The 16,569-nt window shown below is 33.8% G+C and overlaps 1 protein-coding gene across 2 annotated transcripts in view; it reads right to left on the minus strand.

Annotated features, from left to right (window-relative positions):
• The window catches only part of LOC150096621 (transcription initiation factor TFIID subunit 4B-like), a 383,016-nt gene that overhangs the window by 290,426 nt on the left and 76,021 nt on the right, over positions 1-16,569 (minus strand). For both annotated transcript variants that reach the window (XM_090407990.1, XM_090407989.1), the window contains exon 5: positions 519-605. In XM_090407990.1, the coding sequence (XP_090264116.1) occupies positions 519-605 (87 nt within the window). The remainder of the gene's footprint in view (positions 1-518; positions 606-16,569) is intronic.

Here is a 16,569-nt window from a genome sequence, read left to right on the forward strand (position 1 = left end):
CAACACTGCCAACAATAACATAATGAGACTTTTCTTATTCCTTGCATCTTCTCTCCCGTGTCATATCCTTTAATATTTAAATTGAAAAAGCGGCCTCAGTGGCTAATAGTGTCAAATCATGATCAATCTGTTGGTGCTTGAACCTACTGATTATTTTAATTAGTAGGTTATAACTGATCACTAATACTTTGAGTTTGCAAGAAAAAAAAATGTTACACTGACTGAAAGGGTTTATAGCACTTATAGTATGCTAATATCATGGATGGATTAAAGACTGGAAAAAAATTAACAATGGATTTATATTGAAAAAATTGTAATGATTTATTTAAAAAATAAATTCAATTTTTTAAAATTTAAAATATAAATTAGCTAACTGCAGTAAGAATGGAGTAATTTTACACAATTGCACAACTGGCACTTCATGAATGTATTGGAAAAATAAATTGAAAAGGTCTAACTTGTTTCCTACTACATTTAACATTTAATTTAACTAATCTCAAAGGGCATTTGGTACTCACTTGAGACGTAGTATTAGCTACGTGGCTATTAGCAGCAGTTGTCTGAACACTAATGGGGGCTACAGCATTGCTGTTTGTACTGGAAACCTAAAAAATATAACTACCAAGTAAATACTGTACTTCACCTACATTTTAATAATATAATAATGCAATATGTGGTCAAAAGTTAAAAAAACAAACTGTCACTGTATTAAAAGAATTTTAATAATATAATAATACAATATGTGGTCAGAAGTTAAAAAAACAAACTGTCACTGTATTAAAAGAATAACCATTTTTTATTCTTATTTTTTAAAAGGTGCATTTGCATAAGAACAGTATCAATTAGCTTCTTCCTGTCTTTCCATTCATCTGCATGAAACTCACGAATGATGAAAAAAGTTGTTTCAATGAAACCTAATATTTATGAATGAGGAAAAAAACTGTTGAGGAATTATATTATTTCAACTTTCTACTCATAGACAGCATTCATTTAAGTTAGCAATAAACCAAACTCTAAGAATGATTGGATTCTTATGTAGTAAATACATTTATACTCCAAAAATATTTGGAAGATGGACTGAACATCCACTGGAAAGAAACTGCAAAACCATACCCTGGGACTGACTTGGTAGTTAGCAATCCTACTGGTCATGGTGAATGAAAGGTATTAAATATGTTAACTTCAATGGCACACTTAGGTTTTGCATTAAGGATAATGCAGGTGAAGGCCAGTAAGATACTCAAAAACAATAGCAGGTTAGCCATATATTATCACTACTTCAGGAATGAAAAACTGGTGCACAAACAGATTCTATTTAATTATATTAATATTCTCCTGAATTTTCTTTGGATTGTCTAATGGAAAGAGTCTAACTATGTACTATATAATAAACAAATACCAGGCTTAAGTGTTGGTGGTTATTCATAATACACTAGTACTTTCAGGTACAAACAAGAGAAGAAAAATAAATAAATAAAACTGTTACTAGTGTTTCACTAATGTTCGAAGTAGAATCTTCAGAGTACAAAATTACAAACACGGTGAGACACACGGAACTCAATTACATTATAACAGAAAAATCCAAACTAACTATAAAGGAATTAATGCACCAGTAAGGCACCATCTAGGGCAGTGATGGCAAACCTTTTTACCCAGGTGAGTCAAACATCTTTTTTTTTTTTTTTTTAAATATTGACGTTGTTGATGTGCCACTTGCATACACGCATTATAAATTTAACTATTAACTATATAATCATAGATGGTGACTTATACATATCATATTAGGCTATTTATTTAATAGGACATTGATATAAAATCTGTGAATTCATATTATACAATTAATTTAATAAAGTGAAATTACAAATTTGCATTACATTTAATGACCTTTCTGTTGCTGAGTACTGGTAGAAAATTCAAATCATTGCTCAATCTATTTCTCCCTTTCGATTTTATATTATTTAAGGCAGAAAATAGAGTTTCACAAGAGTATATAGAAGAGCTTCAGCAAAGATTTTAAGAGCATGAAAGTTTTTGGGAAGGCTAGCTTAGAATTTCACAGTCTGAATTTTTACACGAGGTATCATGCAGACGTTCCAGCTTATGTTCTTCTAATTCATTCCTAAGGGCATTAAACTTTCTTTTCCAGATAGGATTACACTGGAAGTCAGCTAGTTGCATTTCTAGATCTTTTAAATTCAACCACTAAAAGCCATATAATTTAAGATCTACGAATTCTGTTTCATCAGGATACTTTATGAATTGGATTGTTTGTTCCAGCATTCGAAATTGCTGAAATCTAGAAGAAAACTGCTCAGTTACTGACTTTAGAACTTCGATAGATTGGTTGATATGATGTTCACGATTTTTGGGGCTGGTTTCGTTAAAAAAAAATTTTCACTCTTGGGAAATACTTAAAATTGTTACTTTCTAAATAACGTTGAAATATTTTGAGTTTATTCTCAAAGCTCTTGATTGTGCCAAACATAACATCGACAGATTTTCCGAAACCTTGCAATTGAATATTAAGTTCATTCAGGTGCAATGAAAAATCTGTGAAAAACATCAGCTTACTGAGCCAAGCAGAATCGTTCAACTGAGAAAATTTGTGCTCCATGCTCTTCGTATTTAAATATAATTTCATTTCATTTAAACATTCAACAAACCGTTCAAGTACTTGGCCACGACTCAACCATTGAGTATTATTGTACATTAATAGACCATTGTACACTGATTCAACTTTGCTTAAAATTAAATTAAATTAAATTCTCATCACATCATCCAAATACTTTAAGCCTGATTTCGCACAGTGTCTCCTGATGTATAATACAATGGAAACAAACCAGGGGAAGACCAACATATTCTGTAAATTGTTTGATAAAACCGACATTATGGCCAACCACATTATGTGCGCCATCAGTTGTAATCTAAAATATTTTCGATAAATCTGTTTTTCACGGAACATTTTAACAACACAGTTGCATATGTCTTTACCTGCCGTGTTTTGAGGTAAATTTTCTAACTTTATCAATTCCTCATGCATAGAATCACCATGAACATACCTTACAATAATAGCCAATTGAGCTGATGACGTAATATGTGTGGTTTCGTCAAGACAAATGGAAAAAATGGCATGAGTGCAAGTCTTGTTGTATTTGATTTTCTATACTAGCATCCATTGATATAACTCTATCTTTAATAGTATTCCTACTTAATGTTAATTCTTTCATGCGCTTTACAATAGCTTCCTTATTATGAAAGTCCTCAAATAACAATGGTGCGCACTTTACGAAAGCTTCTTTAATATAATCACCATCACTAAGTGGTTTCCAATGTTCAACAATAGTATGTGAAATACTGTAACTTGCGGCTACTAAATTTGAAGGTGCTGAAACAAATTTAATTAAAGTCCCTGATTGTGATTCTGCCAGTTTTAGATGTTGCGATATGTATTCTTTGCACTCTTCAAGTTTTTACTAGGAGCCATTTGTGCTTAGTTTCAAAACGTCTTCTTACATTCCAAGTTCAACTCACAGATAGCTTACCACACAATTTACAGAGAACTTTATCGCCTCTATCAATAACACCATATTGTTTGGTCCAGGCATCTTGAAAATTTCTTCCACTTCCTTTCTGTGATAATTTTAGTTTTTTATTAGTGCTAGCTGCCATTGTAAAATGGTTCACAAATTAAAAAAGAGCACAATTATATACAGCAGTAATTAAGTAGTAATAATTAATAAGAACTAACAATTACTAGAAATAAATTATATACCAGCAACTCAAATTACTTAAGTGGCAGACCACGCAAGACTACCACTACTTCTTTCAGCAGGGTTGCCAGATTTATTACAGATACGTTTGTAGCAATCTTGTTATGTTTTATTCTCTATCATGCTACTAAATAGCAGCTATTTAGTAGGTTTTGTTGTGACGTCATCGTAAGTTGTTACTTTGCATTATTTAACAAAATTTAATGAATTTATTGCAACTATAAAAATGTTTTCATTATTTACTCAGATATATTCAATATTTAATGCTGTGAATTATATTTTCTGTTAAAGTGGTTTTAAATATGTTTAGAACTTGTATTACTCAGTCGAGAGACTTGGAATGCATGCATGAATGAATTTCACACAGAAGTCAAATGAAAACTTTAAGTTTATAATATATAAAGCACGTATTTATAAGTTTGTATCGTATAATATTGATAATAATTTTTATAAGTTTTTATAATATCATATGACCATGCAGAAATTATAAGGATTAAGAAAGAAAATGTAAACTTATAACAATCGTTGTTTTAAGTTGACATTTACATTTTATAGGCTAGTTACAAAATAAAATAGAAATAAGCTAACTACACAATAAAATAGAAAGACGCTAACAATAAAATATAATTCCTTCAATGAACTGAAACCTACCTTTGCCTTAACTGAGAGTAATCTTACACGATTTATCAGTTTTTTCATCAGAATACCAATATCTTTCAACATCCAAGGTGTGTCATCTGAAACCCTCAAGTGTGTCAGTGCTGACACGCATGTCATAGGTTTGCAATCACTGATCTGGGGGCTAGATAACAATGAAGTTAATTCAGGCTAAATGTGGGATCAATCTCTCAGATCATTGTAAAATTAATGCAACCATATTTGTTTGGGGTTAAGGAACAGCTTCAGAGCTGATGCTGATTCAGATATATGGAATCTCCAAAAATTCACAAAATGAATATCTCCTCCTTTCACACTCCAGATGACAGCACAGACAGCTCCACCAACAAAGTTTTTGAAGTAAAAACACTTTATCTGCCAGTCCCCAAAGCCAATTCACCCCTCCGTTAAAATATTCAACTTACTAAATTTAAAACCTTGAATGTTAACCTAAAAGAATTCAGACATCATGATAGCTTTGATATTATTTCATTATTTATCAAAGTACCACTGACAGAAAAACCTTATGAATTGTCTCATGCATCATATATAAAAAACACAGTGCTAACCTCCCTCAGACACTTGTCTTCTTAATTGTAGGATTGTATGATCGTAACCATACAATCATTCTTCTTCCTTAGCTTGCTGAACCTGTAAGGTTCTTTGCTGCAAGTACCAACTTTTTCCATTCCTCTCTGTTTGGGACTCTTTTAGTACGGTTCAGGATTCCCATTAAGTCTAAGTGTTTTTGGATATTATCCTCCCAGTGTTGTCATGGTCTTCCCCTAGGTTTTCCAAGAAGTCGCATCTCGAATGATTGTTTAGCCATTCTGTCTTCACCCATTCTTCCACATGTCTAAGCCATCTCAACCTGCAAGTTCTGGTCTTGATTATGCCTTCTCCATTCACCTGTTGTGTTATCTCTTACAGGTCTGTAAGAGATACTTTTCTGAGGATTTTTTTTTTCAAAGATCTGCAATGCTTTTGCATATTGGTCTGAATATGCTCTAGGTTTCTGCTCTATATAAAACAGGTCTAATGATTGTCTTGTATATTTATGTTTAAACTCTGCTTGACAGAAAATGTAGTGAATGATACAGATCTATTGGAGGCATGTATTCTAGTGTTTATTTCTGTAATAATTTTATTATCTCAGTAATTAATGTTCCAAGATATTTTGAAAGCAGCAACCCTTGTAAATTCCAGGTTATCAATGGTGAACTGATCATTTTCTCCTTGACTGCAATTTCTATCCACTTTTCAATATTCAATTTCATCCCGGTTGATTTGTAATCCTAGTTTGTTTGTAGAAGTTTTAAGTTTTCTGAATATTATTCTAATGTCTTCAAACATTTTCTCCAACTAAGCATATGTCATCAGCATATCCTACATATAGAAGGGCAAAAGGCAACAAAAATGTTCTACAGTTTTAAAATTTTCATTATATGTTCAGAAATGCCTTGCACATAAGGGATAGGAATGCAAGTTCTGGATTAGAAGAGGCAGAAATTCCATAACTTTTAAATGCTTTTGGATGAAGGAATCATTACAACCATTTGATAAGGTGTATTTAATATGTTGTAATTCTTTCTTAGGGTATAACCCTAACACCCTAACAGAGTAAATGCTGTTAGATCTGCCTATCCAGAGACGTTAGGTAGCAGCCCTACCAATGGATTTACCCAGCAAAAGGCTAGTAACCTGCCCTGGGGAATTTCAATATACTTTCAAGTCTCATCCACAGAAAAACCGGACAGATTATCAGGGAAAAGATCACAATTCAGGAAAAGGTAAACGAAATTAGAAAAAGGAACACATAATGAAGATTGCAACATGGAATGTGAAAGGCACTGCATACAAAAAAGAGGAACTTGATAAACAACTAAACCAAGCTAACATAAAGATATGTATAGTAACAGAAACAAAGGTACAAAATAAACAAACAACTATATACAAATCTACAGTGGAGTAAAAAAAAAGAAGAAAGTGCAAAAGCAGGTATAATGATTATGGTATATAAATCTCTAAAGAACAATATTGAATATTATAACTATTTGAACGAAAGACTAATAGAAATTAGACTCAAGACATTAAGAGGCCACATAATAATTGGTGCATATGCACCAGATGAGGGAAAAGAAGACAGTAATATATTTTATAAAGAATTACAGAATGCCATAGATAAAAACAAACAAAGCTGACTATTTACTACTAGCAAAAGATTTAAATGCCAGAACAGGAAACAAAAAATACAAAACAAACAGGTAAATTAGACGAAGATATGTGTAATCAAAATGGTCATAGACTGCGAGATCGTCATTTATAATAATACGAGAATAATGAATTCGCTGTTTAAACACAAGGAAATACATAAATATACTTGGTCAACCAGAGGATGCAAATCAGTAATTGACTACATTATTGTAAATTTTAAATTTTAGAAAAGTTTTGAATTAAATTCTGATCATTATATGGTACCAGCAAAAATTCAATTTAAACCAAAGTGGCTAAAAATACATAAAATTGAAAATTCTTAGCAACCGAGTTACAAAATTTCTGCACTACAGGATCCGCGTGTTAGTCAACAATATCAAAAATGCACGAACTTAAAAACAGAAACTCCACATGAATCAAGTGACATAGAAGAGGAATGGGAAAATTGGAGAATATCAAAAATGCATGAACTTAAAAACAGAAACTCCACATGAATCAAGTGACATAGAAGAGGAATGGGAAACAAATTCTCACAAAAACAGCAACAGAAAGCATGGGAATAAAGCACAAATGAATTATAAAATGAGGATTATGACACTGGAACAAAGAAATAGAAAATATAATAATAATAATAATAAAAAAAGACAATTACCAGAAATGGCTAAATTCCAAAACAATAAAAGCAGAAATATAGTATAAAAGAAACAGTGCAATTGCAAAATGAGAAGTAAATAAAAAACTGAGAGAGATTTTGTAAACAGAACTAGAAAAGGATATATTTAAGCCACAAATCAAACCTATAAAGTAATAAAATACATGAACACAGAAATAAAAGAAAAGATAAAAATACAAACAGCAGATTTAGAAAAATGGGTGGCCTATTTCAAAAATCTACAGATGAGAAGAATGAAATAAAATTTTATAAAATAAAGAATGACCTAACAGAAAATATCACAATGTTAGAACTGAAAAATACAATAAAGATGAAAAATAGGAAAACACTAGGAGAAGACAATATAAATATGGAACTATACAAAAAGGCAGGTGAAAAATTTAATGAAAGACTTCTGAAAATTTTTAATATGGTTTGGCTGTTGGGGAAAAACTCTTGGAAAAGAACACTGGTTATCCCAATCAATAAAAAAGGAAAAAAAGACAATTTCAATAACTATAGGGGAATTAGTCTGCTAAATACAGGATATAAAACATATACAGGAATATTAAAAGAGAAGCTTTCCTTTAGACTTACAGTGATCAGCATTCATTTTACACAGATTATGGACTCTATAACATTGTTACTGTCCGACCACATATCAGAGACACTATTCTGGCAACGTACCAAGAAGAGTCAATTCGTGCTGAATGCAAAATCATGTGCTTTATACATAAATTTTCCAACTGTTATACAAGTAAAATAGTTACCACTTTAAAAACTACAATATTCATAAAAGAAAAGTTAATTTTCTGACGTGTAATAATAAACAATTTATCCCACAAGGATAAATGATTACCCTATTATCGGAATGAATTCTCCTTCTTCTGACATGCACAGAAGTGTTGAAGGCTCTCACATCAATGAGCATACAGTATAAATAATTATTTTAATTTCCTGGCATTTTGACCTTCATATTAAGGTCATTATCTGGAGTATACAGATATACAGAGGCTAAATTACATCTCACATAGTATGCTGAAGAGACAATGATTTGATCAACGGTTATTCTACTGGCCTGACCTTCTGCAAAATTAAAGAACTTACATGGTGGGCCAGTGGAGGGAGTGGATCCATGAATCCATAGATCCACTCCCTCCACTGGCCCACCCTGGAGTATACCGTATTCATTGCACCTGTAATTTACCCTATATAGGGGAAAGGATGCACAGTTCCTATCAGAAAAAAGGAACATAAACGACACATTAAATATAATAACTATGTCCAAGCTGGTCTTTCTGATCATGTCCTGAACACTTTACATAGAATTGACTAGAAAAGCACCTGTTGTTTACACCACACCAAAACATGGTATGAACATAAATTTACGGAAGCCTGTGAGATTCTTAACAATCACCCTAATCTTAACAATAATGATGGTCTAAAAATCCCAAGCATATGAAAGGCACATATTCTACTCACTTATCCTTTCTCCCTAAGAGTTAATTTTAAATAGAATCATAGGTAATCCAGGATCCTAAATCTAATATAACAATTGTCATGTTAAATTAGGACATCATTTTCACTGTAACAAAACTATCTATATGAAAGAATGTTTTTCTGTTGTTGTCTTAAATAGAATATAGCTCTGATGTAGTTAATTTATTTCAATTCATTTATTTAATGAAATGTTATTTTCACTAGAGGTCAGGCCAGTAGAATAACTGTTGATCAAATCATTGTCTCTTCAGCATACTATGTGAAATGAAATTTAGCTTGTCTGTCTGTGTGTGTGTGTGTGTGTGTGTGTGTGTGTATATATACAGACAAGTACACACACAGAGTGGTTCAAAATTCCATGTACAAACTTTGAGTGAAAGTAGAGAACATCAAAATCAACCATATTCACATAGAAAAGCATGACCAGAAATGCCACCAGAAGGTACTAACAGAGAGACAAAGATACAGAAATAACATTGGGCAGTAAGTAGTGTAAAAAACTTTTTTTAGGCATAACCGAACAGTTCAGTAGTTTGATACATAATATGGTTTCACATTAGGTGCTCAAAGTTACGACCATTAGCAGTGATGCATGCCTGACACCAGCGATGCATTGATTGCCTTACATTTTCGAAAATACCTGGAGTTTCCTGGATATTAGCAGCGCTGATGGTGATTCTTGCACACAAGGTCCTTGACACAATGTCAGAGACAACAGGCGTTTCGTACACCATGGCTTTAAGGGTCCCCCACAAAAAGAAATCAATGCTCGATAAATCAGGTGAGCATGGGGACCATACGACGGGTCCACCATGCCCAATCCATCGAGCCCCAAAGAACCTGTCCAAATACTGACACACAGAAATGCCAAAATGGGTTGGAGCACCGTCGTGTTGGAACCACATCTACTGACGAACAGTCATTGGAACATTGTTCAATAAATCAGGCAGAACTTCTTCCAGAAAAGTCCGATACTTGTGGGAGTCCAGTCAGGGTGATAACAGATACGGACCGACTAAACAGTCAGCGACGATACCTGCTGATACATTAATGGCAAAGCATTGTTGTGCAGCATGTGATTGCACGTCGTGTGGGTTCTCATCGACCCACACATGAGAATTGTGGTGATTGAAAACCCCTTCGCAGGTAAATAAAGCTTCATCCGTGAACAAAACACAAGTTAGAAAATCTGGGTCTACGGCACTTTTTTGCAGAAACCACTGTGCGAATTCCACACGTCGAGGATAATCTTCGGCCATCAGTAACTGGACCCGTTGCAGAGGAAATGGATGCAAGGACTCAGAGTGCAAAACGCGCAATACACTGGATAGAGATACTCCTATAGCAGAGCCAATGGTATGTTTGTTTGTCTCTGGATTATTGTCCATCGCATGAAACACCTTCTCCATAGTGGGATTTCGCATTGATCATGACCGCCCACTACCATGCCTGCGATCCCTGAATGATCCATAGTCACACAAATTCTGATGCAAATGTGCAAACATTTGTTGATGCAGTACATGTCTGTTTAGGTACCTTCCGCGATACCTTTGTACAGCGACTCGTCCATTACTGTCAGCTAACCAGCAAACGACGCATATTCTTCATATGACATCGAAAGCCTGAATGAGGAAGCCCCAGGTGAGCACTGACAAACTTCCAGTCATAAAATGACTGGAAGTGCCACCTATCACTTTCGGGTGGAGCTTCCAGTCATGCTTTCTTATGTGAATATGATTGATTCTGATGTTCTCTACCTCCCCTCAAAGTTTGTATGTGGAATTTTGAACCACCCTGTGTGTGTGTGTGTGTGTGTGTGTGTGTGTGTGTACTCCAGACGATGACCTTATCATGAAGGGAAAAATGTTGGGAAATTCAAATAATTATTTTTAACACTGTTGTAGTGTAGAGTCCATAATCTGTGTAAAATGAAAATAAAAGAGAAGCTAAACGGTACTGTAGAAGACAAACTATTAGAAGAGCAAAATGGTTTCCGAAAAGGCCGATCCTGCATAGATCCACTTTTTACTCTAAAATTATTAATAGAAAAGAGAACAGCATTTCAAAAAGAAACGCACGTGGCCTTTATTATGAAAAAGCCTTTGACAAAATTAGTAGACAAAAATTGTTTAAAATATTAACCGATTTAAATATACCAAACCAACTTTTACAATCCATTCAAGAAATATATACAGGAAATAAAATAACACTTAAATTAGAACACAACTCAGAATGGAAAGATATATCAAGAGGAGTACAACAAGGATGTACCCTCTCTCACCTTTGCTTTTCAATATATATCGTCCGCGCAGTTAGCCTAGTGGCTTTGCGCTTCGCAACCATATGCCTGGGGAAGGAGTGTCCTAGGTTCGATTCCTGTCAGTGACGTGAGGAGCTGAAGGATCTTCCTCAGCCATAGCCAAGTTAGCCAGTCTTGGGCGTGGACAGCAGGGTTTTTTCCCCAGTTTATTCTGGGGTTTTTCATCCCACAAAGCAGGCAAACTGGCCTTGAGAACTCAACACTACAGGCCATAGGATACACTGGGGCATAAGGCTGACCACCTTATCCTGTAAAACGGAGTGTGGTCCGATGATCAATGGACCCTCGACACCGCAAGGTAAAAGAGGGTATAAGGAAGAAGATGATGATGATATACATATATATAAATAAAATTATAACAATCTAGAAACAGTATAACCCATATAGTATACAAATAACCCCACAAATGAAGGATTGATACACTACTATTTGCAGATGATCAAATAGCATTAGCTACATCAGAAGATGATTTACAAAGATCATTAAATGATATCTCAAAACAATATATGACAATATCTAAAAAAAAAAAAAAAAAAAAAGAACGGCATTCAAAGGAGAAAACACAATAAGAAGTAAAATAATGATAGATAATAAAATATCAGAACAAGTAAATACTTTCAAATACTTGGGATGTGATTTATCATACGAAGAAGAAAAAGACACACACTAAAATTTCAAACTTTGTCAAAGTAAATGGCATAATAAAGAATATATTTAAGCCATCCCTAGCACAAAAACACACTATATAATGTCTTGTCAAAACCAACTTTACTATACAGAAGTGAAACATGGACCATAAAAAGTAAAGATGAAAAACAAACTCAAACAGTAGAAATGAAATTTCTCAGAAAAACAGCTGGATATACCAAATGGGACTATAAAACAAATGAACAAATTTTACAATCCTTGAATATAAAACCAATTAATTGCTACATAAGACAGTATAAACAAAAATGGATTGAACATTTAAATTGAATGAATCGAACATTTAAATCAACAGCAGACTACCAAAAATGTTATACGGATATAAAATAAGTGGAAAAAGAAGAATCAGAAGACCATGAGACAGGAACAGGCCACCTGGCCTAAAATCCATGTTAGGAAGAAGTAATTCTTTCTGTAAACATTTGTCAGAAGAAAAAGAATGAGCACAATGTAATAAGGTCCCAGAATGACTGAGATTCAGCATGGATATAATGGCCTGTATGAGACTTTCTAAAAACTCTACGCTGTAATCTGGTTTTTACGAAGAATTAATAGATCTCAAAAAAAGTATTATCTATTTCGCTTTTTAAACTGAATTGGATCCTAGGATGAAGTACATTTATTTTGCAAAGACACTGCAGTAACTTAGAGAAAGAGCCTTTCCAAACTGCAAATATATCATCCACATATATTATTATTATTATTAAGAGATCTCAGGGAGTCAGAGACTCATTGAGAGAGGCCACAAACTACACACACACACACACACACCAGCTATCATACTTATTCTCGAATTCATTCACACTGGTTGCACACACAACATACAATGGCAGTCCATTCCAATCAAGCAACACCTTATGAGAGAAAAAAACTAGCCCTCACCCCTTCTTAGCAGCATTCATTCTCAGCTTCCAAGGATGCCCTCTTGTACTTTTCCCACCCTCCATAAAATGAAAAATTCCATCAAATGGAATTCTGTATGATCCTTTCAGAAGTTTGTCTCAATCATATCACCCCTCTTTCTTCTGTTTTGCTAGTCTCTGCAGTCTACAAAGTCTCAATCTGTCTTCATAATCAGTAATCTTGATATTTCACAATCCCGATATCAATTTTTAACACTCTCTCTCCACTGTATCAGAATCACAATGGAAACCAGGAGACCTGACTTAAAAACAATAGTCCAAGTGAGATCTTATCAAGGCCTTGTAAAGAGGCAAAATACCATCCTTATCTTTACACGTGAAAGTTTTTTTCAGCACTGCAATTATCTTTTGATTTGTATTTTTCATTTTTGCTACACGACCCATTAACTTCAACTTGCTATCTACTAACACTCCAAGATCCCTAGCCTGGTCAGTTTGTTCTAGCATAATACCACCAATATAATATGACATTGGATATCTAATCATGCATGAGTTTACATTTACTGACATTGAACCGACACTATCTGTATCAATGTGTAAGTTAAGGTGAAATATTGAAGAGATGCTATTCAAAGAATTCCATGAATGAAGAAATTGGCAATGGTTGAGAAATATTTTTAGTATCAATATCAGCTATGAAACACTCCATGTAACCTCAATAAGTATGGCTACATAATCATGCCTAAGATATGGGTAAACAGTCATTTTAAGGCTGCATTTAGCTTGACTTCTCTGAATTAATTTCATTTTTATAGTGCTTAGGACACGAATTCCTTTTTGGTTACCATTTGAGGTATTTCTGCAAATAATCCAATTTAGTGCTGTTGTGTGTGTGTGCACGCATGCTTTATAAAAACTGTAATTGTTCTCCGAAGATTGAAATCCAGTAAAATATTAGTAATTCAAATTATTTTGTTCTTCTGATGTTGTTTAATACCATGAAGTACTATTACAAATATGCATTATAGTGAGTAGCAATAATAAACTGTTTTTCTCCATAAGAGACCACTTTGATAAATGAAAGAAAATCTTTCCAATGTTTCAGAATTATATGGAAAAATTCACTGTTTAAGTGCACTTTCTGAAATAAGTTTGTGACAACAGTGATCTAGGTCCTAGTTTCAAGTGGTGACAATTATACTGAACTTATATTTACACAACTAAAATGAATTCTTGCTCTTGTACTTGGTTGAAATCCTTTTCAACTTAATTAACACAAGTTCTTGATTCTAAGTGCTTCTATGATATTACCATGAAATCAAAAGATGCCTTATATCCTAGGAACTGTTTTTATTAGTATCAGTAACCTTATATATTAGAATTAAATGTGTGTAGTTTACAGAATCATAAAACAAAGCATCTCAAGAGTTAGATTGTTGTAGTAATTGGGCTAATTGTAGTGGTGGGTTTCTGGATCTCAATTGTCGTATACACTTAACTGAGAGATCTATGTGTATTGGTAGGGCTGTGTTCTCCAAGATTTTCTTATACTCCTGTAAGAGAGCTTTAGTCCTGCACAGACTTGGGGGAACAATGTTGCTAAGAGCTGGAAGCCAGTTGTTTAGTTGATTATCAACAAGTTTAACATGTGTGCTATTTAGCCACACTGGTGGGCAATATTCGGCAACAGAGAAACCTAGGCAAAGAGCTGTAATCCGTAGATTATCAGCTGTTGCTCCCTGTTGTGCCTATTAGTTTTTGTATTATGTTGTTATGGGTTCTTAAGTTACCAGAAACGTTTCTTAGGCATTGTTTGTAAGAGAGCATGCAGTCCAGGGTCACGCGCAAGTACTTTTGAAATTTATTGCATCGTAGTAAACATCCTTCGAAGCAGATATGCAAAGTGACATCTGCCATGTGATTATTAAGGTGAAAGCTTGATACTTCTGTTCTGTCTGGATTGCGTTGGAGCCTCCATTTTTTGTAATATTCACCAATTGTTTTCAGATCTTTTGTAAATACATCTTCAGCCTGACTCATGTTTTTGTCAAATAGCAATTACAGTGTCATCAGCATAACAGAACTTGCGTGAGATGGTAGTGGGCATGTCATACGTGTATTGGTTATAAAGTAAGGGTGTCAATACTGACCCTTGTGGAAGACCATTATTAAGTTTTCGTTGTCAGGACATTTTATTTCCTAATAGAACTTGAAAGAAACATTCTGTGAGCATGGAGGAAATTAAGTGTGCCCGTTTACATGGGACAATGCTAAGAAATTTGCATATAAGACCTTCTGCCATTCTGTATCATAGGCTGCTGTTAGATCCAATAAGACAGCTGATGTTTTTACTTGCTTCTGGAATCCAGCTTCTATGTATGATGTTAAAGTGAGCACTTGATCACAGCAACCACGTTTTTCACCAAAACCGGCTTGTTCAATCGGGATATATTACTATTACTATTATTACGGGCAACTCCAAAGCACCTATAAAATGTTAGAAAGCGTTCTAACATTTTATAGGTGCAACTCAATAAAGCAATAGGTCTATAATGTTTTGCCTCTTGGGGTGGTTTTCCAGGTTTAAGAATAGCAACTATTTTTGACTTCTTAAACTGGCTAGGTAGTCGGCCAGTCAATAATATATCAGAAAAGAATTCAGAGAGCCATTTTATAGTATTTGGCCTGCTATTAATCAGAAATTCAGGCTGGACACCATCGAAGCCTGGGGCCTTGCCTGCTTTGATATCTTTTATGATGGCTTTTACTTCATCTATAGTGAAGATCGAGGCATATTATGAGAAAGCAGGGGTATTGGTTTTTAAAGCTCTAAGTTCTTTCTTAACTCTCTTGGTATGTTCATGGTCCCTAGGTGCCCTTGACATATTAACAATTTGATTAGCTAGTTGCCTTTTTTTCATTAACACTTGTTAATACCCATCGTACGTAATTTTTTTCACTGTTCCTTTCTTACGCTTCTATGTTATATGCTTCTCAAAATAATGTAGGCTGCAATAAAAGACTATTATGATACTAGGGACATGAAAGTGATAACTGACAGTAATTTGGAATTCACGGAACATTTTGAATAATCCTGACAAAAGAGCACTGAAGATGAATTGGAATAAAAAGATAACATACTAATAGTAAGGATAAAGAAAAAAATTTGTTCTTTACTGTAGCTACTTATAAAAGGATAATGTCATCTACATGAAGTAAAGACCTAAGATTAATATCCTTCACTTGAATATCACTTTCCTAAGTGACATTCAACAAACAAAAACGTGACATTAAATAACAGGGGAGATAGCATATAAATCCCCTACACTTGACTCTTTCAATAATAATCTTCTGGTCAGAAAAAAAAGGAATTTTTTTTTTTTTAGAAATAACTGAATATTCTATACCTTTGAACTTGAATGCTGATCTCACTGGTAGCGAAAGGACAACCAAAAATATTAACTACTCATTTACTAAGATTATCAGACGTATCACAAGTAGCACATTTTTTCATTTTAAAGACTATCTTTCATGAAGACATTAAAAAAATTAATGGATGGCCAGTAACTCCTAAATCAGGAATTACATTATACCCATGACATGGAAGAATTTTGTACACATTCACAAGTCAGGCAAAATTCTCCCTTAGATGTTAGCCTGGGTGTACTTTTACCACAACTGCAGAATATATATCATAGTCATGTGTTTATAACTGGATCTGGTCAATTTAGGAACTTTTGTTAATGTTATGGCTAATTTTAACCCAAAATAATTATCAGAGTTAAAGCACATATAACTAATTATATTTGAATGTTTATTTGTCTGTGAAGAAAACAATCATGCATTTTGGAAGTCACACAAGACCATTTATTATGTTTTTTTAATTAA

The sequence above is a fragment of the Typopeltis vanoorti genome, chromosome 18, assembly GCF_054136105.1.
Source record: "Typopeltis vanoorti isolate ZY-2024b chromosome 18, IOZ_Tvanoo_1.0, whole genome shotgun sequence".
Taxonomy (NCBI): domain Eukaryota; kingdom Metazoa; phylum Arthropoda; class Arachnida; order Uropygi; family Thelyphonidae; genus Typopeltis; species Typopeltis vanoorti.